Below are 26962 nucleotides of genomic sequence, written 5' to 3'. Positions count from 1 at the left end.
GGTTTGGTGGCGGCGGCTGTGCATGGAGCTGCCCTTGCTCTTTCCCGGGCGCCCCTGCTGTCCCCTGCGGGCACACCGTGGGAGCCGGGGGCCCCGGCGTGGCAGGGCTGTGTCCACAGGAAGACGCCAGAGGCCGTGGCCCGTGGACTCGAGTGCCTGACCTTTGTTGGTTCAATGTGGCCTTGACAAATGATTAAATGCCACCAAACCTCAGTTTCCTCTCGTGACATGTGGTGAGAGCAGTGACTAAGTCCCAGAGCATTTGTGAGCGGGAAGTGAGGGGCTGCGTGAAGCCCGTGGCGTGACACCTGGCCCCAGGGACGGCTCCCTGAATGGGGCTGGTGGCAGCATGGCCGCTTGAAGCAGAGGGCGAAGTGTCCACTAAGTGGACCCAGGGCTGGAGGGTTTTGTTGGGCTCCTCTGGGCTCCTGGAAGGGCCCTGTCTGCGCCCTGGTTCCCAGAACCAGGAGAGAGTCCATCTATCTGGTCCACAGATGCCCAGGGCAGAGCTGTGAGCAGGGCTGGCTGGAGCAAAGCCTGTGCCTTGAGAGCCTTTTAATGTAGAAAACTTAAAGATCCCTACGGAAGTGGAGAGAGGGGCAGAGCAGACCGCGGCGCGGCCCGGCAGCTGCACACGGGGCCACAGGGCGCTGCTCACCGCTGGTCCCGCATTATTCTGAAGCAAGTGCAGGACAGCCTGTCTTGTAATCTGTAAATGTTTCAGTCTGTGTCTGTAAACAGTAAGACTCTTTTAAAGTATTTAATTATAGCGTCATCGTAGCTGGGAATGAGCAGATTAACAGTTCCTAATATCAAATGTCCGATGTCAGTTTTATTTTATTTTCATGTATATATATATTTTAATAATTTGTTCAGATCAGGATTCAGAGAAGGTCGACGCCTGGTTGCTGGCTGCTGCATTTCTGAAGCTTCTGTAAATCTCGCTTGTCTCTGCAGCTCTCTCATTCCCCCTTGCAAAGCCTTTAAGAAGCTGTATGGTTGTCCCGTGGGGCGGTTACTGACTACAGCCCTGTAAGCTGGCAGGTAGATACCGGGCCACGATCAGGTTCACGGTTAACTATTTTTTTGAACCCTGAGGCCTTCTAACAGGGATGGCAGACAGAAGTACGGGCAGGGCCCAGATGGCCCGGACTTTGCCCCGAGCTGGTGTGTTCTGAGGGGCACACGGGGTGGGGCAGACAGCCTGGGGGTCCTCCAGGGCCAGCCCACCTTGCTGCAGAAGAGGATGGCCCGAGGTGGTGGAGAGGCAGCAGCTGAAACCCTAGGTGTGGTCAGCCACCCCACGGCGGCGGGCGGTGGACCGTGGGCCATGGCCGGGGCTCCCGTGGCCTAGACTGCCCGAACGTGGTGGATGAGTCCACGCGCCGTCAGCTTGGGCGCTGGCACCAGTTTGTCTGGTTCCTCTGCGTCCTAGTCTGCTGGGTCTGGAGAGACACGCTGGCCCGGGGCCAGCATCCTGGACAGTGGGTGGCTGCCTGCGGCCCGCGCCAAGAACGTTGGAGGCCAGCTTCGGCTGCCTTTGCTGAGAGTGGGGCACCCGTAGGGTCTGGCTGAACGGACAAGGATGTTGCTTTCGGGACTCTGGGCCCAGCACACCCTGAAGCTCTGGGTGCTGCTCTTGGAGGTGTTGCCGTGCTGCCTGCGTCTCCCGAGAAGCCGGCTGGTTTCCCGGGTCGGGGGTGTCACAGGCCGGGTAGAGGTCTCCACCCAGAGGGAGCTCTGGTCAGCCCTTCTCAGTGTGCTGTGATGCACACCTCGGCTGCCAGCAGCCGGACACACGGTGGGCACTTGGGGAAGGCCTCCACCCGGCCCACGTGCTGTGTGCCCAGCTCTGGAGAGCCCTAAAGTGCCCCTCCTGCTTGGCTCCGGGGGCCAGGGCTTCCAGCAAGCGTGGGCTGCCCGTGGGGCTCCAGGCAGCTCATCCACCTGTGCAGTTTCTTCACCTGCGAAACGGGGCCACTGAGAGCATCTGTCTTCTGGACTGTGAAGCAGTCGCATGTGTTAAGTGCTTAGAAAAGTGCCTGGCCGTGGTAGATGCCGGCAGATGCCGGGCACGGCGGGCTCGGCCCCAGGCCTTCTGCTCCACCCCTGTGTGCGGCAGCTAGAGCCACAGAGAAGCCCTTCGGTGGCCCCGTGAGCTCCTGTTTTCCTGCTGGCAGATCCTGTGGCTTCAGTCACTGTCCGCCTGGAGGGTCTCCCAGGTGACCTCCTACAGCCTAGAGCTCTTTCTGGTAAAAGCTCTTTCTTGGTGCTCCACGGCACCAAGCTGAGGCCATTAGCTGCCTTTGCACTGAGTCCCCTCATGGAATTTCCAGGGAAATAGTGAAACATCTGTGGAGGAGGAGGAGGGCATTAGCAAGCCTCCCCCACCCTCCGCCCCGCCATCCCCTGGCTCCTGCACTTACGGCACGTGGCTGCGCTCGGTGGGCAGTCTCTCCAGCCCGTGTCATTTTGGAGCAAGCCCCAGACGTCGTGATTTCACCTATCCCTGTCTCAGAACATGTCTCTAAGAGACAACGACTGCTTTTCAATAATAAAATAGTAATACCGGTATCACACCTACAAATGAGCAATTCCTTAATACGCAGTGTGGAAAGGTTTTTTTCCTGTTTGAATCAGGATCTACAGGTAAGACCAACGTGCTGTGATTCGTGAGTAGGCCCCGTGAGAAGGTGTAAAAGAAGGGAAGGGTCTCCCTCTACCACTGCTTCTCTTGGCAGTTTACATGTGAAGAAACTGGCCCATGTATCCTGGGTAGTTCGGTGTCACCGGCTCTCTGTTGCTTCTGTGCGCGCGCTGTCTGTCATCCAGCACCGTCCTCTGATTCGTGTGTTCCCAGTCAACGTGAACTTGAATGTGGAGCTGAATCCTCCCTGGGAGGCGGTACGATGGCCTTGTCTGTGGCCGGTGTTCATGCTGTTGGCCGCAGCGGGTGCACAGCGCCCCCAATCCCTGACCCATTAGGAGGACAGAACGGCGGTGCTCAAGTTCCTGCCGCACGCAGTAGCCGGAGACCCTGTGCAGGCTGCCTCTCGGATCTTCTGTGTTTTTACCTCGTGGAAAGGCAGGACAAATGCTTGATGTGGTGTGTGTGTGTGTGTGTGTGTGTGTGTGTTTGGTTTTTTTTCCTCCCTTTATTTGCCAGGTCCGGACCCTGCCCCCTGTAGCGGCATCCGACAAGCCAGAGGGTGTTGGCTTCCTGGGACACAGATCTGGCCTTGTTCTTTCTTTCTTTCTTTCTTTCTTCTTTTTTTTAAGGGTTGCTGTTGTTTTTTTAAAGATTTTATTTTTTTGAAAGAGAGAGTGTACAAGCAGGGGGATTGGCAGGGAGAGGGAGAAACAGGCTCCCGCTGAGCAGAGAGCCCAACGTGGGGCTCAATCCCAGAACCCTGAGATCATGACCCGAGCCAAAGGCAGACGCCCAAACAACCAAGCTACCCAGGCGTCCCTGGGCTTGTTCCTTCTGAGTCCAGATCCCCCTGTAGACACCTTTGCCCCCAGGATGTGGCCACGGCCCATCTCGCCAGGTCACCTGTTGCCAGTGCAGTCATCCCTCCCTCTCCAGCTGTAGCCATCTGGACTGTTGGGGCTCTAGGAAGGTCTGTGCAGCTTCCCTCAACCCCTTCTTGACTGACTCATGGCCCCTCTCTAACCCTAACCCTAACCCTTCAAGGTGGCCCCCTGTCCACCCCCACTGTTGGGTCGTGCTCTGCTCTTGCCTATCTTAACGCCTCATTCCTTGGACAAAAATGTCCTGAGTGCAGAATGGGTCCCCACACCCCTGCCTCCAAGGGGTTCCCAGGTTGGTGGGGACACCACCCCGCTGCGACGAGCACCTCCGCGAGGTCGGCAGGAACCGTGCAGGCATGGGGAGGGGGGTGTGAGCTGCATTCAGGGGTCCGGTAGAGTTTGATATGGGGGCTTCTTTCTCTTCCGTAGCGAGCAGTTGGAAAGCTGCTGGCCAGTGGCCCTGGAGCAGAGATCCCCATGGCTCACCTGCACACTCTTCCCGGGATTGCCAACCCTGCACGTAGGCAGGAGGAAGAATGATGCCGAGCCTCCTCTCTACACTGAGTGTTTGACTTGGGAAGGCCAGCGCTCCCTAGGCCGGCCTCCTCACCCCTCATCTCTTAGACCAGGCCACATGTCCACCCCAGGCCCGGGGAACAGTTTCCAAGTCTGCTTTAGATGGGCGGGCGGTGGAAACCATTCCTGCTGACCCTGAGGGCTGCTGGGGGGACGACAAGGCCTGAGTTACCTCTCTGGTTGGCACTGCCTTGGGAAGGCCTCTTTACGCGTCTTCTCTGGACAGGCTTGAGGTCCCAGAAGGCAGAGTCTGTGTCTCTTTCATTCAACAGGTGCACCTTCTCCTTGTGGCCTAAATGGGGGGGGGGGGGGTGAGTTGTCCACACACAACTGCAGGACCCCACTTCTGTCCCCTTTATTCAGACACGGGCACAGGGCAGGCCGGCTTCCCACGCCCAGGTGTCGCCCACCCATCAGAGCTCAAAAATCCCAGCATGGCTCACATAAACTGTGCGACCGCTGGCCACGGAGACCAAGGAGGAGGGGGAGGGTGTGAGGCGGCCCGAGCCCCTGGCTGCAGGCAGAGTGGCAGGAATGAGACTCGGCCCGGCCTCTGCTCCCTTTTCCCCCCAGGACTGTGACCCTGCCGGTCCGGGTAGAGGGAAGGGTGGGAAAAAGAGCGTGGGCATGCCTGTGTGGGGGGCTCCATGCTTCTCTACCTTAGCCCTGCTTGCCCCATCCTGAAGTGGGAGCCCCTTCACCAGCACCCCGGCTCCTAGGTTTTCTCTCTTGCTGGAGAGCATTTTTAAAAATTGCCTACAATTCACGTATCAGAAAATTCCCTTTTAAAGTGTCCAAAGTCCATGGTTTTGTAGTATATTCTAGAACATTCCATCACCCCAGAAAACAGCCTCATCCCCACCAGCAGTCACTCCTCATCCCTAGGGCCCCGGTTCCTGACAACTACAAGTTCCCCTCCCGTCTATGGAGGGGCCTGTTCTAGACGTGTCACACACGCGGACTTACACCCTGTGTGGCCTTCTGCGTCTGAGCGTCGTGGGCTCCGGGTCTGTCCCCCCGGGCAGCGCCTGTTGGCATCTCCTGTTCGTGGCTGAGAGACACACCCGTGTGTGGAGGGACATGTTACTTTCATCCGTCGTGACACTGGGGTTGCATCCACTTTGGACTGTGGTGAATCTGGCTGTGCTGTGGACACGGACGTACTAGTGTTTGTGTGAACGTGTTTTCATTTCTCTTGGCTGTGTATCAGGAGAGGCGTATGGGGCGGTTACTCTGAAGCAAACGTGGGGAGGGGCCCCCCGACAGCCCTTGGGAGTGACGGCCGTGGGCACGGGGCAGGGACGGCGTGCTCCAGTGGCATGTATGGGGCGCCCGTGCCCCACGTCCTCACCACCACTTGAGATTTCCCACTTCGTAGAGTGGCCCGTGCTGGGGGCTGGGAGGTGTGATCTCGGGGTTCGGATAGGCCTGTCCCCGATCATCAGTGACGCCGAGCATCTTCTCGTGCACCTGTCGGCCATTTGGACGTCTTTGGAGCTGCCCCCCACTCCACCAGGAAGGGAGCACGGGGTGGAGACTGGAATCGCAGGCCTCGGAGCCTGGACTCAGGACCCTGTACTGCCACTCATCAGCCGAGTCTCGGAGCCTCGGTCTCTCCGTTTGTTGATGGGTGCCATGAGGGTCGAAGGAGAGGGGCTTCTCCACCAGCAGGAGTGTTTCCTGTAACTGTCTGAGAACATCATTCTTCATGGTCTGTGTTTCTCTCGTGGAGCCTGGTTTGCTGGGTGCAGTGCACATAGTAAGTTAAGTTATTTTGGATAACGGAATAGAGAAGGAGGCGCACGAGAGAAGCAGATAAGGGCTTGAGGGGGAGAGACGGGGAGCCCTGGCACAGGAGTGGGTAGAGGCCACCGGCGGGGCGTGTGTCCTGTGGCTGTCCCCCTGGCCTCCTGCCCGCCCCTCTGAGGTGACTTCCTTGTCTTCTTTGTTGAAGGAGGAGCCCCGGAAGGTTTGCTTCACCTATGACCTGTTCCTGAACCTGGAGGGCAACCCGCCCGTGAACCACCTGCGCTGTGAGAAGCTCACCTTCAACAACCCCACCATCGAGTTCCGGTACAAGCTGCTGATGGCTGGCGGGGTGAGTGAGCCCCTGCTCAGATGGGCGCCGGGGGCGCCGGCCGCTCCAGCGTGGCTGCGGCGCGGCTGCTGGTGTGCAGCAGGCTCGGTGCTGGGGTGCTTGTGGGTCTCCCAGGCCCGTCTCTTCCGCGTTGTTGGGTGCCCGAGACCTGGAGGGGCGGCCGCCCTGCGTCGGATCCGGGTGTCCCGAGTCGGTGCCGGGGCGTTGTCCACTGTGAACGACTAGTGACTAGTTACCCACAGAGTTTCCTGGTTGACTGTGGTTAATTAGCATCTTTCTCCATGGGAAGGAGGGGTGGGAGGAACGGGCGTGGGGCCAGGCTGTGAGCGTGGCGAGGCGCAGGAGGCGGCTTTGAACCAGATCGGCAAGGCCGGGCTGGGACTGCGTCATCTGGGGAAACAGCGGAGGCTCCCTGTGGGGTTCCCTGGTGATGCGCGTCGCCTGGCGGCTTTGTCCGAGGGAGGCCAACAGAGGCGTCAGCTCTCAGAGCCCAGGCCTCTAGGCTGGGCTTCCGTGTGTGGTGGCCCCGTGCTGGGAGCACGGTTGAGAACTGGAGGAGGGGCGCTGGGCGTGGATGGGATGCTTGGGTATGGAGGAGGAGGGGTGCCTTGGGAGAGGCTGGACCATGTGTGCCGAGGGAGGGCCAGGCTGAGGACGAGGGGCATCCCAGAGCCCCCGTTGGCACCCCAGCATCGCTGGGCATTTGCCCAGCCGCCAGCCAGGAGGGCGCGGGTGCGCATGGTGGGCCCGGCTGCGCCCCCCCGAGCACAGGAGTCTGGTTGGGCTTCTGTAGGCCTCCAGAACAGTTCTTTCCGACTCAGCTGGGGCTTTTACACTTTTTCTTTTTCTTTTTTTTTTTTTTGAAGACTTTATTTATTTGACAGAGATCACAAGTAGTCAGACAGGCAAAGAGAGAGGGGGAAGCAGGCTCCCTGCTGAGCAGAGAGCCTGATGCGGGTCGCGATCCCAGGACCCTGAGATCATGACCTGAGCCGAAGGCAGAGGCTTAACCCACTGAGCCACCCAGGCGCCCCTGTTTTTCTTTTTTAATAAAGGAACTCACTTATTCATTGTAGAGAATTTGATTATGTGCTGCCGGGTTCCTTATAAAAAATGAGTGTGTGATTATCATCGAGCACGTGATGGCTGACGGGAACAAACAGGGAGGTGCTGGAACCCGTTCACAGAGGCGTGTGTCCTGAAGTTTGCCTGGGCGTCCCGGAAGAGCCGAGGAAGTGGGTGGGGCTGCCGGGGTCCGGGCTGCTCCCCAGCTTGGCTTCACCACCTACTTTCTGTAGCCGGACGCTCCCAGAGCATGTCTCCCAGAGGCTGCGTAGTCAGCCTGGCTTTGGGAGGCACACGGTGCTTAGCATTCCTGGCCTCCCAGAGCTCTGGGACCCCGGAGTGACTGTCCCCCGCTGCCCCCTGCGTAAGGAGGTTTTCTTTGCTAAGAAGAGATGAAGGCTCGATGTGCATCATCAAAACATATAAAACTGGAGGGCGGAGGCGGCGACGGGGAGAAGTTGGGAGTGCAGGTCTGGCGAGCCGTTGGGAAGGGCCAGTCGTGGAAGGAGGAGGCAGAGCCTGGCGCGGTGGTCTCTGCCCGGTGCTCCTCACTCCAGGGAGGGCCACCTGGAGAACTGAATGGTTGGTCAGGAACTTTCTCACCCTTCGGGGCTGTAGGCCTCTGGGGCTTGCCCTGGGCTGATAGCAAAGCAGGGCTCTCCGGTCTTAGGGCAGCTGGAACCATGGATAGGATAGTAGCTCCCGGCACATGAGTCGTGGTCCTCCTGTGCTGTTCTGAGCAGAGCATCCCCTTTGGGGCTGGCATTTGCCGTCCTGTGGCAGGTGACCTCAGACCTGCCTGAGCTGATGTCGGTGCCGAGAAAACCAAAGTCGCGAGCCGACCCATAGGTTGGTGAGCTCTGCCTTGCTGGTCGCCCCTCTGCCGGCGATCTCCCGGAGCCCCGTGACCCTCGCCCAAGCTGCGGGCACCTGCTCAGCCGTGGCCAGACGAGCTGTGCTCCTTGCTGGGTGGTCAGAGGTCCGACCCCTCAGCTTGCCCCATCGGCAGCTGAGCCGCACGGAATAGAAGCTCCTTCTGCGACCGAGGGTCTGTATTTCCGTCGGGTGCGGCGGGTCCTCACAAGGTGCGGCGGCGGAGGTGGAAGGCGTACTCTTGGCTCACTTGACCTCTCTCAGAGGTGGCTGTCATGGGGGAGAGGGACAGGAGAGGTGATCGCTACATTGTCCGGGAGCCGCGTCCGGCCGGGACAGTCATTAGAAGGGGAAGAAGAGGCCTGAAGGTGAGCGTGGCGGGAAATGCGAGTGCAGGAGCGTTGGGACCTGTCTGTGCCCCTGGGTCGGGTTGTAGTTGCTTCTCTGTGTCCAGCGAGTCCTTGCAAGCCTGAGAACGTGGGGCTCTGCCCGCGGCCCAGGCTGCTCTGCTGGGCTCCGGGTGCCATGGCCAGAGTGTTGTGCTCGGACAGGCTGTGGGGAGCCACCGGGGAGCCGGGGGCCACGGGGCAGGGGCACGAGGGGCTTCGCTGTGCTGCTTTCAACCCCGTGGCCCCTGACGCCAGCCTCCTCAGAGGAAGGGTTTGGCTGGTCAAGGAACCCCAGGTGCTCAAGTTTATTAATGATGCTTTTTCTATGGAGTTTAAATGCTTTTCCCCCCTTTTTCCTTTTTTTTTTTTTTTTTTTTTTTCACTGTGCGCTCTATTCTTCTGTTCTGTCTCGTCGCTCGCTGGAAGGTTCCCTCTGAGTGGCTGGCCGCTGGTCATGTTAACGTGTAGTGTCAGTATTCGGATGACCTGCCCCAAGCCTTCTCTCCTTCAGCAGGTGCGGCAGGAGCCTGGGAGCCGCACTGGACTCGGCCAGTGTTTCCTGGGAGCACCTCCCGGCAGGATCCCAGGCCCTTCCTCCTGGCAACAGTCGGCTGACCGAGCCGGGCGCCCGCCGCTCTCCCCCGCAGGCTCGTGCTGCGGCTTTTGCAGAGAGCTGCTCCCACCCCTGTGCAGTTCCCTCCTGCCTCTGCCTCCCATGCTGCCGGTTCGGTCACCTCCGCCTGCTGGACCACGGAGGAGGGCGCAACCCCCCCAGCCCCCGGAGATGGGGGACCCGGCCATCCACAGTTGCTCGCTCTGCCGCACGGCTGCCCAGTGTGGGTGTCTGGCTGGCCTCTTGCCTTTCCAAGCCGTGCTTCTGGTCCTTCTAAACCGCAGCGTGCAGGTCAGCTTGGGCCACAGCTGCCTTCTCGTGCTTCTCGGCACTCTCCGCCAGTCTTCGTGGCCTGGCCCTCCTGTCTGCCGTGCTCCGGGCTCTCCTTCTAGAGGCCATGCGGCCACACCAGGGCCCAGCCATCCTGGGACCCTGGCTTCTCTTCGCTCTACGCCTCGAGCCCGCTTCGCTCCAAGCACTCAGCCCCCCAGCCCCTCGTGGAGGACAAGGCTCTGATTCTTTGGGAAAAGTGGCCTCCGGCCCTCCCTTGCTCGTCCGCCAGAAGGCGCTCCCACAGCCTCCGGCCAGGCTCCTGAAGGCTGACTTCCTCTTGCCGGTCAGAAATCCAGCCTGCCTCCTTGCTCACTGATAACGTCTGTCTCTTCTTTATCACTAGGTGATGGTAATGCCCGAAGGAGCAGAAACGGTGTCCAGGCCCAGCCCCGACTACCCCATGTTACCCACAATTCCACTCTCTGCCTTCTCTGACCCCAAGAAGACCAAACCGTCCCACGGCTCCAAGGTTAGTGAGGCGGAAGGCCCAGTCACGTGGGAGCGCTGGGGCCCAGTGGTGGGTCCTGGGCTCAGGGCGCCCCCTCTGCAGAGCTGGACCTTCCGTTCCCAGACTCGCTCCCTTGGCTTCTTCCTCTTGGAGCGCTCGGCTCCACCGGGCAGCTGCCTGCCGTTGCGGAGGGTCAGCGCCTGCGGGAGCACGGATAGCTGCGGGACTGCAGGCTCTTCGCCCTCTTCCTCTTAAGGCCAGAGAGCCCGCCCCGTCCTCGCTGCTCCCACTGTGTCCGTGGGCCTTAGGACCCCTCAGCCAGGACCCCGAGAGTCTCACGTGGTTGGGGGCCACGGACAGAGCGTGTGCGCGACGGCCGTCCAGCTCCCAGGCCTCCTGAGCGTGGCCAGAATGCCCCATCTGCCGGGGCTGGGTACCTCCTCCCCGGACTGTTCCAGGCTTGGCCTCTTTCTTTGGGAGCAGCTCTCGGTGCAGACTGCTTATTTAGGGGAAGGGCCAGGTGGGACAGTGTGGTAAGGAGGCTCATTTCCCCCAAGAAGAAGCATTTTTGTCTCTTGTCTCAGTCCTGTTGGGCAGGCGGCACTGTGCCTCCCCAAGACCTCTCTCTGAACTGTTAAGGAGTGGTCACTGGAGCCCTTCGGATAGGGTCCCGATGTGTATACAAGCTCAGGAGTGCGTCCTGTTCTCCTGTAGCTGCCTACGGGGCTCTGTGTCCCAGAGGTCAAGCTCCTCGGGCGCTCGCGGCACCTGCCTGTCCTCCCACACCGACCGCACGGGTTTATCCACTTTGCGTCTTTGTGTTTCTCTTGCTTCACTCACTTGTTGGGTGCTGTGGGCTTGGGGCGCCCCAGGTGGCCTGGGCGGAGCTCTCGGCCTGTCTTACAGCTCTCCTTGTCAGCAGCCCGGGAGGAGAGCTGCATCCCCCAGGCGGGGTCTTTCTGGCACTTTCCACAAGGCCAGTGGGTTTCTGACATCCTGGATTTGTCTGACTTACGCGGTCCAGACGTGTGTGGCTGGAGTCCAGGCACGGCTGCAGCTCGGGGGTTTTCTCCCCTGCTGGCCCCCCGGGCCTGTCCTTCCCTGACGCGTGTGGAGGGGAAAAGGAAGAGAAACTCTTGCAGAAGATCTGGTGGCTTCTCTCTCAGCCATCCACAGTTATTTGGGGCTCTGGGGAATAGGAGTAGTAGGAACTGACATTTCTTCTGTATGTGTCACTTGCAAGCCACCCGGACACCACGAGGGAATGCCCTCCTGAGTGGCCAGGACACCGCTGGGGCTGACAGGGCTGCATCGGCGAGGGCTGCTCGCAGCCTCTCTCGCCAGGGTCTTTGAGATCCCCAGGAGCCCCCAGGCCAGAAGTGCGTGTCTGGGGCGGGGGGCAGTGTTCACTGCGCAACCCGCCCCCCCCCCCATCCCTGCCTCAGGCTCTTTCTCCCCTCAGGCACTGTGACTGAGGAGGCACCTGCATGGGGGTTTCTTAGGCAGCCAAAGGCAGGTTCTTCTCTGCTGGTGGCTCTGCAGCCTTCTGCTTCTGAGCCGGCCATCTCCCTCTCCCCTCCCCGGACGGCACAGCCTTTGCGCTAGCCTCTGTCCGGCTGAGGACCTTCCTTTGGGCACTGGCTGTTCTCCCCCAGATTGCTTCTCTGCAGCCTGGAGCCAAAAGGTCCGATCGGCCAGGCCACATACTCTGGGCAGAGGGGGCTTGGGGGGAAGGTTTGGGTCCTTGTACAACCTTGGCCACTGGCCTGGGGACTGCTGGAGAGTCGGGCTGTCGCAGCCCTCTGCAGATCGTTCCCTGGCGGTTCTGTCCGTAGAGGGCGCCCTGCCAGGCAGGGATCGGAGCCTCCTGGGAGCGGGATGGGACCCTGGGAGGCTCACACTCCCATAGGGGTGGTGCCCTCCGGCCCCCGCCCGGCAGCTCCCCTGGACCACACACGTGGGGCTTCATGGGCACCTGCCCCTTGGTCTGATGGCAGCCACTTGGCCCAACTGACCTCTCTCTAAAGCTTGGTTCTTAGTCATTTTGGGGGTCACTAACAGCTTTGAGAATAGGACTGTGATGAGTGCTTACGCCTGGGAATATCTACATTATGCTTGAGTTAGTGTGTGATTTCACAGAGCCCGTGATCTGGGGGTCCATGTGCAGCCTCCCCGCCCTGGGTGAAGAGCTGCTGCTGCAAAGGGTGGCTGTGGAGGTGGGGTGGACCCCAGGGCTCGGGGCTGGGGAGCTGGGAGGTGGCATGACGGAAACTACATTGGAGGTGTTGGCCAACGTGCCTGTTGGCTCTGCTTTGCCCCGCCTCTTGGCACTCGGATGGGTTCGTGCAGCCCCAGCAGGCACATGGGCCCTGCAGGAAGAGGCTGGAGTGGCGTGTGGAGTTTGCTTCCTGCCTCCCTCCTTGGGGGACCACCTTGTGGGGTGGGGAGCCCCGTTATGCAAGCCAGGCCCAGGGGGGCTGCCCCATTAGACGGGCTGCGGGGGCTCGTGCTGTGAGCATTCCTTCCCCCGGCCCTGGTGACATAAGAGCTGGGGCCACAGCCCCCTGGGCAGTGTTTCTCCAGGGAGGTGACAGCGACTCACGGCCATGTGGGGCTGTCCCCGAACCCTCTGGCACTGATGTGGGTAACCGATTTGCAAGAAGACGGCGACCCGAGTGGATCAGAGGTGATCAAGGCTGCGCCTTCTGTCCCTGTGGCTCTCTGCTGGGAGGGTCCCGTGGCAGCCTGTGGGAGCAGCAGGGGCCTCACTGCTGGGGATTTTCCTGCCCTCTCCTGCGTGCTCCAGGCTGTCCCCTTGGCACTGGGGGTGAACCGGTGAAATGTGGCTGCCTGTGTGGTGCACGTCACCCTCTGGTCTGGCTCTATTGGTTTCCTGGTGTCCTTCGTTCTGCAGCCTTGGGGCTCCGCTATGCACCTGGCTGCCTGAGTGGGCCGGAGCCCTTAGCAGCTGACCACAGGGGGCTCCTGTCTGGCATACCCAGATATAGAGAGTGATGGGGGGGTTTTGATAGGAAGGAAGCCCGAACAAGGTGTCCCATGGGGCTCCTGCCTGCAGACTGCGCCAGCTGCTCAGGGCGGCGGGGGGTTGGTGGCAGTGACCACAGCCCCCTCTCGGTTGAGTGCTTGCTGCCTGCTGGGCCCTGCGCCATTGCCCAGTGAGGTAGGTGGACCTGCCCTCGTTCAGAGGAAGCCTAGGTGTGCAGGGTTGGAGACCCCAGCCCAGCCTTCTCAGCAGCCCGGCTCAGGGCCCCTCTCTGCGTCCATCCCCAGAGGGAGCTCCGTGACCTGGTGGACCAATGCTAGAGTCTGGGCTCCACCCTCAACCCTCTGAATTTTCAAGGTGGACACTCAAGAGTCGGACGTGTTTTAGAGACACTGCCCAGGTGGCTTTGATTCCGAGAGGTTTAGGAGCTGTTCCGCACAGGGCCTGGGAATCCAGCAGGTGCTCAGTAAATGCTGGCCATGGGGGTCAAAGAACAGCTGTGCTGGGTCTGCATAGGGGCTGGGGTGGGGGTGACCGGGCAGGAGGCGCGCAGGCTCTGTGTGGGGACAGAAGAGGGGGTGCCTGCCTGCTGGTGCCCCCCCAGCCCCTCCCCAACACCACGCGCAGTCTCCACTCGCCTGGGCCACGGGGAAGCTGCGAAGTGCCGGCGTGGGAGCGGGTCGATGTGGCTTGCCTGTCTCATATCTGACTCACCGTGTGCTCTTCTTGAATCCCTCAGGGAATGTCAGTTCAATTCAGAGGGGAATCTTAGCCTGCAGTCGCCCGGGACCTGCTGACACTTCCTAGTAGTTTAAAGGGACAGCTCCATTTAAAACTCTCACCTGCTGCCTTACTTTTTCGCTTTATGGAAGATTTTCTCTAGCTGAGTCTGAATCAGGTGGATTATACTTTGTAGGGGTCGGGGGAGGCGGAGCAGGGCGGCCCCGAGATGCCATCTGACCGTGTCTTTCCCCTCCTGCCCGGCATTTCAGGACGCCAGCAGGGAGAGCAGCAAGGCCTGCAAGACCCACAAGACCGCCAAGGAGCACCGGGAGCGGCCGCGCAAGGACTCCGAGGGCAAGGCCCCGTGCAAGGAGCCGGAGCGCGAGCAGGCCAGGAGCGCCAAGGACGCCGCGCGGAAGCTGGGCGAAGGCCGGCCGCCCAAGGAAGAGAAGGCCCCACCGGCCAAGGCCGCATTCAAGGAGCCCAAGATGGCCCTGAAGGAGACCAAACTGGAGAGCATGTCCCCCAAGGGCGGGCCCCCGCCCCCGCCCCCCCCGAAGTCTTCCAGCAAGCGGCCAGCCGCCACCGACTCCCCCAAGCCCAGCGCCAAAAAGCAGAAGAAGAGCAGCTCCAAGGGGTCCAGGAGCGCCCCCAGCACCTCGCCCCGCACCTCATCTTCCTCCTTCTCGGACAAAAAGCCAGCCAAGGACAAAGGCAGCGCCAAAGGGGAGAAGGTCAAGACCGAGAGCGAGCCCAGGGAGATCAAAAAGCCCCCAGAGGTGGAGGAGTCCAACTCGGAGGACGAAGCCTCCTTCAAGACAGAGGTGAGGTGGCGCCTTCCCCGCCCTCCCCTCCTCCCCCCCCCACCGCCCCCCCACCCCGCCCTCTCTCTCCTCAACCTGAGCTGCTTGAAGCCTGTTGGCCCGAAGGTCACATGAGGAGGCTGGGGGCCAGGGTCCCCACTTGCTCTTTGTAGCTTTGGGCAAACCTCCACACCTCTCCAAGCCTCAGTTTCCCCTCCGGTCAGGCAAGCTAGAGACAGTGCTTAGGGAAGAAGGGTTTTGGTGCTTGGTTCAGAGCCCTCTTCTGTGGACAGCTCCCTGCACGGGCCAGGGTCTCGGGGACCGATCATGGGTCACCGCGGTGAATTCCCTGGCCACCGCAGGGTCATTCCGTCTGGAGACTCGCTCCCCCTGCTCCTGGGGCATCCCTGAGCGTCTTCCTCTGCTCTTCTGGTCTGCGAACTGCAGCTGGCCGCTGGGCCTCCCCGCCTGCCCTCCCCTCTGACCACCTGCTCTCGTGCGCGCAGTTTGCAGCTCCTGCCGCAGCAGCTTTTCTAGGCAGTGCTGAAGGTTGCCGTTAGAGACGGCTGAGCCGTGGGGCAGCCAGTAGCCAGATGGCTGCCTGGGGAGCCAGACCTCCCAGGGGCCTCCGGGGCGGCCCCCCTCTCCCCGCTGCTGTGTGGCATCTGGGGGTCAGAGGACAGGTGCTTGGCTAGAGGAGTGACTGAGTGACCCCCAACTCGTGTCACCCGTCCCTGCCCCCACTGCCTTTTTGTGTTTCCAAATCCTCACTCAGTCTGGGAGGCAGAAGCCTTGCCTCTGGTGTTGCCGCTCAGAGCTCTGCTGGGACTTGGAGAGTGGCTCCCGGGGGCAGACTGTTGGAGACGATGGTGTGGGCTTGGGGCGACGGTTTGGCCTGTGGGTAACCATGCGCCCCGCTGGCTTAGGGGTACACACAGAGCTGTCAGTGACGTGTGCCCCATATTCCTCCATCTGCCAGTGACCTTGGAGCCCCCCGGGACGGGGCCTGTTCTCTGGAAGCCCCCAGCAGTCCCGGGCCACAGCGGGAGGTCACTTGGCGGCTGGAGCTTCCTTGGCTGCTGGTAGCAGCTGTTCCGGCTGCCACCTCCTCCGTCTGCCCGGCACCTGCAGCTGGGGGCCGGTGCCCTTCCCTCCTCACCTCAGCTGCTTTCAGGCCAGGCCTTTCCGGGCGCACGGCTGGCGCACCTGCACGGTGGGGGAGAGGTGGGGCCCCCGCCCCTGATCGGCACACGGCGACCTGCTGCTGGTGCTCAGGCCGCCTTCCCGGTGTGGTCATGTGGGCAGGCTATGTGGGGCACTTCTTGCCCCTGGGGGTGGCTGCCCTGTATGGGCTGGCTGGACATCCGGGGTCTGTGGCCTTGGGCACTGTGTCCCAAGAGTTGCTTGAGGAAGCCTGGGGGTTATCCTGGCTAAAGAAGAGCTTCCCATGTCCCAAGAGACCTCTGAATGACAAGGCTCTGCTGCTAGAGGTCCCTGCATGTGTGAGATTCAAACCACCCACAGGACGCCAGACGGTGTGACTCGCGAGCTTTTGCCAACCCTGGGACCGCAGTGAGGTGCAGGTGTCTGATAGAGGAGGCGGGCTAGCCTTCCAGACACAGGCCTCCCCAGCCCTTGACCCTGGGGGCTGTGTGAGGCACCAGCACCCAAAAGTTCTGACCGTGTGAGGACCCCGAGTTGCCGTTCCCCATAGCCCTCAGAGGTGGCCGGGTAGCTCCTTGTCGGTGGCCCTGGGCCCAGCTCCCCCGTCGCTCCGGTGGCTTTTCTCTAGTCACTTTGGCCCCCGGGGTTCCTGAGCCAGTGACCCCCATCCAGTCATGCCCTAGAAGGCCCTCCACCCTCCTTCTGGACACTCCACGTGGCCTGAGGGCCGGGACACTTGGGCAGTGCTCACAGTGAGCTGCCGTGCGCTTTCTGACCTGCATCTTCTTTAGGTTCTTTCCGCTGAAACCGTTTCTCGGTTCCCTTCCCCTGCTCTTGGGGTTGGCGTGGAAGGAAGAGGGACAAGTTCTCCTGAGAACGGCGTCTCGCTGCTTGGCAGGGACAACACCAGTGCTCGCCTATCTGACACGGGGCCCAGGCCGGTTCCTGGGGGCTCCCCACATTCAGAGTCTGCTGACCTGAGTCACCCAACCAGGCACTGCCAAACCCCGGTCTAGTGCTCGGCCCTTCCTGCCCACGCCCCTGGCCCAGTCCTGTCCAAATCCTGTGTCCTCAGAGGTCAGTGGCACAGTTGACCTCGAGCTCGGTGTGCTAACATCTAGTACAGACACACATTTTAGCAAAGACCAGCAAAGTCGCTCTTTCATAGATAGGTAAACTGAGGCTGAAAAGCAGAGGTGCTGATGAGAAAGCTAGGGTCTGAACCCGGCACGCCTGCACCAGGGTAAGAGCTCCAGGGTCTGCGTGCCTGTGGGGCCACTTGGCTCTAGGCCTGTTGGGGTTTGGGGGTCATGCTGGTGTGTGTCGCACGTCTTCACTGGTCTGTGTTTGATGGCTGTCTAGGCTGGATTTCTCAGCGAGGGCTCCCCAGGGAACATCACTGGTTGGTGGGAAGGGGGGTGAGGAGGGGTACGCAGGGCTACACACATCGCGAAGGCCTAGAGTGGCTTCCGGTGGGCTGTGCTAACCTGTAGAGAAAAAAACTTCTTTAACTCGTCAGGTGAGAAGTGTCCTATGCCTGGGCAGCCAGCATCACTCTGTGGGTCTGTGGGGTGAGGGAGGAGTTGGGCCCTCCCAGGGCCCCTTCCTCGGGCTGGGGGCTGCCCTGACTCCACGGGTCATCTTGAGGGGCTGTCCTGTTCTGCAGCAGGCCAGGGGCTCTCATGCGGCGCCAGCTGGGACTGAACAGGCACTGCGGGCTGCCTACACCTGTCTCCCGGCCCCCTCTTCCCTCCTTGTGATGGTGTGTGTGTTGGGGGGTGGGGGGGGGGCGCCTGGTCCCTGGTGCTGAAGCTGTCTCCCTTCAGAGGGTCCCCAGAGGCTAGAGAGGGCTGGACAGGCCCTGTCCCAAGGACAGACCTGCTGGGGCCCCTGCACGCTGGGGTGCTCTGGGCCAAGGCTGACCTCCTGAGCTGCAGGCTCTGCTCTTCTGCCCTTTGGAACCCGTGCCCCTGGCCCACGGCCTCCTGGGCTGCCCCTTTGGAGTAGCTTGTTGGCAGAAACCAAGGGCCCGGGAACAAATGCAGCCTCCGTTCTGCCAGAGGCTCCTGTCCCCTGCTTGTGTTCCCCAGGGCAGGTGCAGCTTACAAGTATCTTAACCAACGCCCCCCCACCAACCAATCCTAAGGTCTGGTGTCCTACTTTGGCGTTTACTGCCCCCTGGTGGCTGGGCTTGGGGGCAACTGGCCCCGGGAAGAGAAAGGAGGGGCTGTGACCGCCTGTAGCATGATGGGTCCAGCTCAGGTCCACCGCGGCCTCACCCGCCTGTCACGTGCACACAGCCTCATCGCGCGCTCAGGCACACGGTGGGTGGTAGCACGTGGCGGGAAGACCGCTTTGGGTCATGCCTCAGCCTTGGGACGGGTTGTGAGGAAACCGGGGGAGAGAGAGAAGATGGGTTTTGTACCCACCTTTCCCTTCCGCTGATCCCCGCAGGACCATGGCCCACACCAGCCAGCGCGGCCGCCGCCGGAGGAGGGCAGGGCCCACAAAGAGATGAGCCACCACAGACGCGCTGTCGCTCCCGACCCCCCCGCCCCCCACCGCCAACCCTTGCACAGCATTAAGAGCTTAACTAGTTCTCTGTCCTCCTGCCCCGGGGGATGGACAGACTGGACGTGTGGCCTGCAGCTTGTCCTGGAACTGCTAGGAATTTCAAGTCCCTTCGTTGTATTTTGAATGCAAACTGGTGTCCTGGGACGAAGGGGGACCCAGAGCTTGTGTGAGCCTTAGGCCAAGGGTGCTGGGCTCTGGCGCCTTGGTGACCCTTTGCCTCAGGGTCTGGGTGGAGACTGGCCAGGCGCTCCGGCATCCAGAGGGCATGTGCTGCCCAATCGTTCCCTCGGGACTGAAAGATTTTCTTGTTTTCTCTCCCTCTGCCCTGCCCATCCCCACTGCCCCGGGCTGAAGTCTGTGCAGTCGAGCCCATCCAACTCCAGCTCCAGCTCCGACTCGAGCTCGGACTCGGACTTCGAGCCTTCCCAGAACCACAGTCAAGGTGCGTGGTGTGGAGGGCGGGCGGGGGACGGGTCTCGGCGCCCGCGGAGTATTCTTGTGCACGGGCAGGCCCTGGCCGCCTGGAGCCAGTGAGGCTCAGGGGACTGGGCTCCAGAGGACGTCACGACTGTCTTCTCCGCACCGTTGACTTGCATGGGGGTTCGCTCCCCACCTGAGCGTCCGCGCACCCCGAGTCTGAACGCCAGAATCGCTCGCGGGCGCGCACGTGGGGCGGGTGATAGGGAAGGCCCCGGGTGACAGGAAGAGTGGGGGAGCCCGGCCCTGGATGTTCCCAGACCAGGCCCCCAGACGCGTGTCCGTAGGTTTGTGGAGGCTCAGGGTGTCCAGATTAAAGAGCGACACAGAAGCAGCCCCCCGCCCCCCGACCGGGGGCCGGGCGTGAGAAGTGGGGCTCTTCCCGGCTCCTTGGTGTTTGTCTCCAAGGGGGGCCTCAGCTTTGCCTGCCTACGGCCTTGGGTCTCTGGAGAGGGGCCCGTTCCTCGTTTGGGCCCCACCCCTGAGCAGACACCCCTCCTAGCCAGTGCCCCTGCCCCCAGCAGATAGAGGCTGCGTTTCCTCTGCCCACCCCCCACCCCGTCCGCACCTCACCCCTGCCCCATCTTCACCCACCCCGTGCTCACCCCTCCCCCACCCCCTTCCCCTCCGGCCCCCACACCCATCCCTACGGCCACCTTAGCATGGCTCTCTTGTGGCAGGGGGGGAGACAGTCAGGCTCAGACCCCAGCAGTCTGCGTTTCTGCCTTTTCCCTGCGTCCCTTTTGGGAAGGCTGGAGGGGGAGAAGCCCAAAGTCCCACTTGGCTGCCCTCGGGTGCAGAGTGGGCCTGGGGGCCCCTGGCCTGCAGGGTGCTGAGGTGAGAAGGCAGCCAGGGGCTCACCCTCAAACCGGAAACATTACTTCTGGCGGATGGGGCCAAGGTTTTCCTGCCCCCACAGTCTCGAATCTTTTTTCAAGGGTTGGGGAGAGCTGGGGACTGGAGCATGTGCAGGGGGTTGGGGGGGTTGGGGTGGGGGGAGGGTCTGGGCTGGAATTCAGACGGCAGTCGCTGAGGGGAGTGGGGGTTGGGATGCTCAAAGCCCACACTCTCTCCAAGGGTTCTTATCTACGGGGAAGGGAGGGGGAACCTGCCCAGGCAGGATCATGTGACCAAGGTAATTGAGGGCTTTGTGTCCCTCTGTTGCCTTGGTAACAGGAATATAAACCAAGATGCCGTCTGTAGGGGACTGGAACTGTGAGCCTCTGGAGAGAGGAGAGGACGGTTGGCCCAGAGCAGCGGAGGGGGTTGCCGAAGGGCTGGGCAGGCCCAAATAGGGGCGCAGGCAGCCCGGGAGGGTGCTGTAGCCCCCAGGTCTGGCTGCCTCGCCCTCCCTGGCCGGGGCTGGCTTGCTGGGGCTCTAGGCAGAGGCTGTGCTCCCTGCACCCAGAGCAGAGGAGGGCTGCCCCATCGGCCTGGGTGATGGAGGGGCCCTGCAATCCTGCTGCAGGCCAGGGGCCGGAGACCTGTGCGCAGGACCAGGGGCCAGAGGCCTGCGAGCAAAGCCAGGGGCCAGAGGCCTGTGCTCAGGGCCAGGGGCTGGAGTCCTGCGAGCAGGGCCAGGAAGGTAGGGGGCAGAGGAGCCACGGGGTCCTTCAGGAAGAGGGTGGCCACGGGGGCCTTTCTTAAGGGTGGGTGGCAGACCTCACTCTGGCGGGAGGGACCTCCCAGGCAGGCTTGCATGGCTGTGCTTTGGGGTCATGGTTTCAGGAAGCTCCATGTGGCCTTTGAGTGTGCAGGGGAGCCTGCAGGGTCCGGGCAGAGCCCTGATCTTCCTTCTGCGCCCTCCTCTCTCTCCCTCGCCGCGCTCCCCAGGCCCCCTGCGCTCCATGGTGGAGGACCTGCAATCCGAGGAGTCCGACGAGGACGACTCTTCGTCAGGCGAGGAGGCCTCTGGCAAGACGAACGCAGGGAGGGATTCCAGGTGCCCGGGCCAGCGGGGAGCGAGCCGGGTGGGCGTGAGGGCGACCCGGGGTGGCTCGACCTGCCTCTGCTGCAGTTGGGGGGCTTTGGGGAGGTAGGGCCAAGAGGGCAGTGTCCGTGGAGCCCCCCCCCGCAGCCTGCCTGGGGGCTGCGTGCTCGGTTCCATGAGGCTGAGGCTCTCTAGACGGCCGGCTGGCCGGAAGGGCAGGGGTGCTGAGGGCACGACGCGCAGGCACCACCAGAGAAGGGAGTGAGGCAGTGCCCGGCAGCCCGGGGCCAGTCCTGGTCCAGGCTACACATTGGTTCGGGGGGAGGGGGGCTTGTTCCTCTGCTTTGGGGCCAGGAGGGCACCTCCCCCCCACCCCACCCACATGGGTGGCACAGGGTGAGGACAGACTGAAAACTCTCCTGGGAGCTGCGGACACCCCAGCACGGGGAGATGCTGTGGCTGCCCGCTGGTCTGGGGAAGGTGACGTCTGTCCTTTCTTCGGAGCAGGGTGAGCCAGGCTCCTCCACTGGGTACCCGCAGACCCCTGGAGCGAGCCCGCTTCCAGGATGGCTGTGTGCTGTCAGTCTCCAGCCCAGGGCAGGTGTCGGCCTCGGCGCCGGGCCAGCAGATCGGCTGGACCCGGGAGTCAGCAGCCCGTGTCTCGGAGAGGCTGGGCGTTGAGTCTGCACCCCCGAGGGTCAGGGAAGCCTGACGGGGGGCGCGAGTGGTGCTGTGCCGGTCGCAGTGGCTACCTTGCCGTCCTGAGAGCTGCGGCCGAGGGAGGCTGGAAAGGGGCTTGTGCTCTGGTGGGCAGGCTCGGGGCAGGGTGGATGGGGCTGATGGGGCTGGGCCAGGGTGGGTCAGGACCATCCAGGCCAGAAGGAACCGAATGCAGTGTTTCCTGCCCTGCCCGGTGTGGTGCAGGGTGTGGGGGGCACTGGGGGGGGGGCGGTGAGCGCTCACACACGTGGCCCTGTTCCTGAGAAGGTCCCCGAGCCGCACAGGGACCAGATATGCATAAGTACCTTTTCTAGGGGCGAACGTGGAAGGTCGGGCCTTCTGGAGCGCTGGGAAAGGGGCCACATTGGCCCTGTGGCTGCTTGGGATGAGCTGACAGAACCCCACCTTGTCCTGTCTGCCTTGTGGGGAGTTGCTGTGGGGGGAGCCCACAGATGCAGGGGAACTGAAGGGTGCATGGGGCACCGGGGCTGTGCCTGGGCCTGGCTGACGCTGTGTGCTGCCCGGGCAACAAAAAGGCCCGCCCGCCTGCCTCGCTCCTGAGGACCCGCAGCTGCGGGAGTTGGGGAGAGAGCAGCCTCTGGGCCCTGAAGAGAGCAGGGCCCTGGGGGCCGGGGGCTGGGTGCTGCTTGTGGGAGGAGCCCAGCCACCCTCCCAAGGACGGGACAGCCCTGACCCCAGGGCAGTGAGAACAGAGCCCCCGGGGCTGAGGTTCTGGCCTCTGTGGGTCCCGCTGCTTCTCGCACTGCTCCCTGGGGAGGCCTGTGTCAGGCAGCGGGAGTAAGCAGCTGCGGACCAGCGGTGCGGTAGAGGAGTGCGTCCTGGGCTTCCGGAGATTGGGGAATGCTAAAGACAGCGGCCGGCACGTTTAGTGCAGACACGGAGTGAGAAAGACGTAGCTCTAGTCTCGTGCGTGTGGGGGATTCTGAGCCCTGAGTCATCACGCCCTCCTCTCTGAGACAGCCTGACCGCTCATCCCCAGGACAGGCTGCCCCGTGCCCCTGACAGGGGAGGCCTGCTGTCCAGAGCGCCGCAGCTCCACGTGCTCGGCCACCAGCAGCAGAACCCAGCCCAGGAGCGAGATCAGCAGAGCACCCTCGGGTTGGGTTCCGACCCAGGAGCCCTGCGCCCCCCCGCCCCCCGCCGAGCCTCTCAGGGTGCCGGCCCGCTGCTCTTGGGGCTCTGTGCTTGGAAAGCAGAGCTGCTTCCTATTGGCAGTAGCTGCCTAGAACTGAGTGAAGTCGATTTAGGGGAGCGCGGAAACGAGAATATGGGGTGGACGCCAGGCCCGCGGGGCGGCAGCCCAGGTCCCGGAACAGTGGGTGGCAGAGGCCTGACACGGAGCCATGTCCTGTGTTCAGGTTGAGCTTCAGTGACAGTGAGAGTGACAACAGCGCCGACTCCTGCCTGCCCAGCCGAGAGCCCCCTCCCTCCAAGAAACCACCCCCACCCAACAACAAGGTAAGAGGGTGGGGGGCAGCCCCGGGTGGCCCAGTCAGGAGGAGGAGAAGGGGGTCTCTTGGGTGATCAGGTCTCTGCTTCAGCCCGCACACCCTGGATGTAGGGCCGAGGGACGGCCTGTGGCCTGCTCCTGGGCTGTGGTTCTCCAAGACTTGGAGGCTGAGGCTTGATTCCCCACCCCTGCCCCCCAGACCCCAGAGAGATTTCTGCTGGCCAGGATGGGCTGGCCCTGGACCGAAGGGAGGGAGGAAGGAGGGGAGGAAGGCGGGAGCTCTGAGCAGACGCGGGTTTGTCCCGCAGGCATCAGGCCGGAGGAGCCCGGAGTCCTGCAGCAAGCCCGAGAAGATCCTCAAGAGGGGCACCTATGACAAGGTGGCGGGCTGGGACTGGGCAGGTGTGGGGGGGGAACCCCAGGACCCCAGAGCTTGATGCGCTTCTCCCACCGGGTACCCTGTCTGGCCTTCCTCTTCCCCTGGGCCCTGCGCCAAGATGGGTGGGCTCATGGGCAGGATGGGCTGAGCTGTCGGCAGGGGCTGGCGCGGCTGCGGGCTGAGCGCCCCTCCGCCACCCCCCCAGGCCTACACGGACGAGCTGGTGGAGCTACACCGGAGGCTGATGGCCCTGCGGGAGCGCAACGTGCTGCAGCAGGTTCGGTGCCCCGCCCCCACCACGGGTTGGGAGGCCTAGGGGCGGGGGGGGGGGGGGGGGGGGGTTGCCCAAGCGTGCCTCCCCAGGGAGCCCTCCTCCTCCCCCACTCCTCTCCCCTCTCAGAGCCTGGGGGGGGGGGCACCCCACACCCGCCCCCTGTTCCTGACGCCACCCTGCCACCACCTTCTAGATCGTCAACCTGATTGAGGAGACCGGCCACTTCAACGTCACCAACACCACCTTCGACTTCGATCTCTTCTCCCTGGATGAGACCACCGTGCGTAAGCTGCAGAGCTACCTGGAGGCCGTGGCCACATGACCCCGGGCCGGGTGCCGGGCCCTGTTGGCTGGGGCCCTGGGCGGCTGCATCTGGGCCCCGCCTTCCTCCTCCGCTCTCGACTCCCCCACCCGCAGCACTGCCTTAGTGACCGCCCTGTCCTCGGCCCACACGGCCAGCTGCACTTTCCTCGTCGGCTCCCGGCCCACCGTCCCCACCACCTTAGCGGGAGCCCTGAGGCTGAGCGGGGGCCGGCCAGCGCCGCTGCTCCCCAACACGCAGGGGCCGTCCCCTGCGCCCCACTCGGAAAGCAGCGGGTGTTGAAGGCAGCACCGGCCTCGCTTCAGAAGGGGAGGAAAGGTGGCCGGTGGTGGGGCCCTCGCTCCAAGGAGGGGCGCGTGGCCTGGTCTCACTTCCCGGGCCTCTCTGAGCAGCCAGGGCACTGCCTCCAGCCTCCCCGAACGGTTCACACCCCCCCCAGTGCCCCCCCCCCCCCCCCGCGCCCCAGGAGCGCAGAGGGCCGCAGCCCCCCGCGGGCTCTCACTGTGCTGGGACTCTCTGTATAGTTCTCTCTAGTGTGCGTGTGTGTCTGCACTGTAGGTACCAGAGCGGCTTCCGGGTGTGCGTGTCCGTGGCAGCGCTGCACGTGGGGGGTGGGGGGTGAGTTCGGCGGGACTTTTAGGTTAAGACGTTTCCACTGGTCTGGTCGTTGGGCCGGAGGCCGAGCTGGAGCAGCACGGGCCCTCTCCAGGCGAGGGGATGAGTCGTCCTCCCGGGGCGCGGAGGGCCCTGCGCGGGGCCAGCGAACACTACGACGAGCCAGCAGGTCCGCGGGCACCCAGGGGCCTGGGCGCACTTGGTGCCTGGTCAGACCGGCCGCCGCCTCCAGGCGCCGACCTGGGCTCCGCCGGCCGCAGGCCCTGCCCGGCCGCCCCCTCCCCCACGGCTCGTACTCTTCCTCCTTCCATAGGACCCTTTTCCTTCTGCTGTCGGAGTCTTCGAACTTTGAAAAAATGAGCTTTTGCCAAATAAGACGGGATAGTTTGTGGAGTTTTTTGAGGAGTGTCAGGACTCAGAGCCAGCCCCTCGTGGCCGGGCCCAGCCAGTGGCAGGCCCTTCTGGGCACACACGGCTCTGGCTTGAGCTCGGCCCTCCCACTCCCCGCGAGTCACGCCGGTCCAGAGACCCAGCTCCTCGCATGCCTGAGACTCTCCAAGGGCCGCGTCGGCCCCTCGCTCCCAGCCAGGATGCCCTTGCGGCGTCAGCCCCCCCCGCCCCCAGGATGGAGCTCCTCGGGGCAGGGGCCCTGTGTGCTCAGCCTCTATTCCCCCAGACTGCGACTCAAGGCTCCCCCGACCCCCCGCCCCCGACTTTTGCCGTGAAGGAGACCAGGGGCAAGGGACTGGGGTGGGGCCCAGAGGTGGGCTCCCCCCTCCCCCGAGTTCTGAGCTCCGATGCGGGGAGTGCCAGCCTCCCCTTCCCTGTGGCTTCGTCTGTGAGGCAGACCCTAAGCACTCCTGGGGGAGCCCTGCCTCCAAGACTCCCCCAGACTTCAGCCTCCCTGGTGAAGTCCCCAGAACTCGCTGGGAAGGCCCGGGAGCTTTGCAGAGGAAACCGCCATGACTCCTCGCCGTCTGCTCTGATTCTCTCCTGACCCCACTGCCTTGAGGTATTAGGAAGAGGGCAGGCCTGTGTGGCGGGCCCTGTGCCGTCACCGCCCCCTTCCCCAGGCAGGCCGACAATACTCCAAAGTGGGGCACCTTTCTTCTCTGGAAACTCTAAGACATTGGACTGAAGGAACCGGCCTGACGTGGGCTACACGGAAGGCAGCCGCTGCCCAGCCCTCTGTGTGCGGAGGCTGCTGGGGGCCACAGCCAGGAGCCTGAGCTGGTCTTTCCCCTTTGGGAGCATCTGCTGGGAAGGGCCATAGGCCCTCCCGAGCTCCGTGTGGCAGCTTGGGCGGCGCTCAGCTCTGGAGCCGGGCCGTGCCCAGGAAGCCGCTGGAGGAAGGCCAGGATTCGACCTGCCCTCAGGAGCAGCAGTGTCTGGCCCCTCCTGCTGTTTCTGGGGCTTTCAGAAGCACCAACCCACTTCTCAGTTACCTCCTCTGGCCAGAAGGCCCCAGTGCTGGCCCCATGACCACCGATGGACGTGCCAGGCACCCAGGGCCCTGACCCTGACCGCAGCATTCCCAGCTGCTCCCCCCCCCCCCCCAGCTGCCCGGCAGCTGGGCCTACAAGGGTCTGGGGACGCTTCCATAGGAAGGGGCTGGCACTTCGTGATTGCCTCGGGTTTAGTGTTCAGCCCCCTGCCCCCAGTGCAAATCCCTGTGTTTTGCTATCTCCTGAACAAAATGTAAACCGACACCTGAAAGCAAAAGGTATCGAATACCTTTTTTACCCATAAGGGTTTTTACAAAGAATGTGTCTCACTAGGAACTAGGACACTCATCAGCCCGAGACCAACTCCCGGATAAAAGGAATAAAGGAGAATCGTGTTTGTAATAAGTTACAGGATTGTTTCTGTCCTGGATTTTAAACTTTTTGTTAAATTGTGAAATTATGGAGGAGTTTTATAGAAAAAAAAAGTGAAATAAAGTCAGATGGGAAAGCAGATCTGTATGGAGAGCCTCGTGCGTCCGTGTGGTTCCACCTGGAACAGCCAGGAGGGGGAGAGGGTGGGCGTCAAGCCAGGGCAGGGGGCGCGGGGATGGGGGAGTGTGCGCTGCGCATGGTTGGCCTCCTGGAGGAATGCAGCCGGCGCCGCTAGAAGTCCAGGAGAGGGATGGTGGTGGAGAATTTGGTCCTGGGTCCTGTTTTGGGTGGTGTGTTCTTTCCTTGGAAGCCGGCAGCAAGGTTGGGATTGAAAACCAAGCCCGACTTCACAATATGGGAGAATGGGTGTGTAGGGGGGTGGGGGGGGATGGGTTGGGGTGGGAGGACCACAAAGGGCAAGAGAGGCGGGAAAAGGGTGGAGAAGCTTCCTTTGCTGCGAGCTGGGGGGCCTGCCTGCTGGTCTGTCGGTGGCGGCCTTTGCTCTGGACTCCGCGGCAGCCCGAGTTCTCACAGGCCCCACGTACGCAGCCCCGTCCGCCCTGCGAGAGCTCCGTCCCTGAGTGCCCCGCGCGGCAGGCTGGCACCCGGCCACTCTGCCCACGGCAGCTGCGAGGGAGGTGGCGGGCCCCCGCGGGGTCCCCGGGAACCTGCCTTCTCGGTCTGGCCAGAACTCTGCTTCCAA

General features: G+C 62.8%; 2 protein-coding genes across 3 annotated transcripts in view; both read left to right on the top strand.

Moving 5' to 3' along the window:
* The window catches only part of MLLT1 (MLLT1 super elongation complex subunit), a 62552-nt gene extending 38251 nt beyond the window's left edge, over positions 1 to 24301 (top strand). The window contains exons 4-12 of one of the 2 annotated variants that reach the window (XM_059159652.1): positions 6062 to 6205; positions 9822 to 9947; positions 13923 to 14477; positions 18549 to 18636; positions 20505 to 20613; positions 22701 to 22800; positions 23101 to 23172; positions 23377 to 23448; positions 23639 to 24301. In XM_059159652.1, coding sequence (XP_059015635.1) covers positions 6062 to 6205; positions 9822 to 9947; positions 13923 to 14477; positions 18549 to 18636; positions 20505 to 20613; positions 22701 to 22800; positions 23101 to 23172; positions 23377 to 23448; positions 23639 to 23767 — 1395 coding nt within the window. In that variant the 3' untranslated portion in view covers positions 23768 to 24301. The remainder of the gene's footprint in view (positions 1 to 6061; positions 6206 to 9821; positions 9948 to 13922; positions 14478 to 18548; positions 18637 to 20504; positions 20614 to 22700; positions 22801 to 23100; positions 23173 to 23376; positions 23449 to 23638) is intronic. The other variant, XM_059159653.1, reaches the window with a different exon arrangement.
* LOC131823072 (uncharacterized) lies at positions 24292 to 26338 on the top strand (the record flags this gene model as incomplete). The annotated part of the gene is given in 3 exon segments (XM_059159061.1): positions 24292 to 24804; positions 24807 to 25670; positions 25759 to 26338. Coding segments are annotated over 2 exon segments (1086 nt in total), but the record flags the coding sequence as incomplete, so codon positions are not given.
* Between the last annotated feature and the right edge of the window lie 624 nt (positions 26339 to 26962).

The sequence above is a fragment of the Mustela lutreola genome, chromosome 2 (assembly GCF_030435805.1).
Source record: "Mustela lutreola isolate mMusLut2 chromosome 2, mMusLut2.pri, whole genome shotgun sequence".
NCBI classification, from domain to species: domain Eukaryota; kingdom Metazoa; phylum Chordata; class Mammalia; order Carnivora; family Mustelidae; genus Mustela; species Mustela lutreola.
Note: the sequence above shows the minus strand (reverse complement) of the source record. Positions and strands in the feature narration are given on the sequence as shown.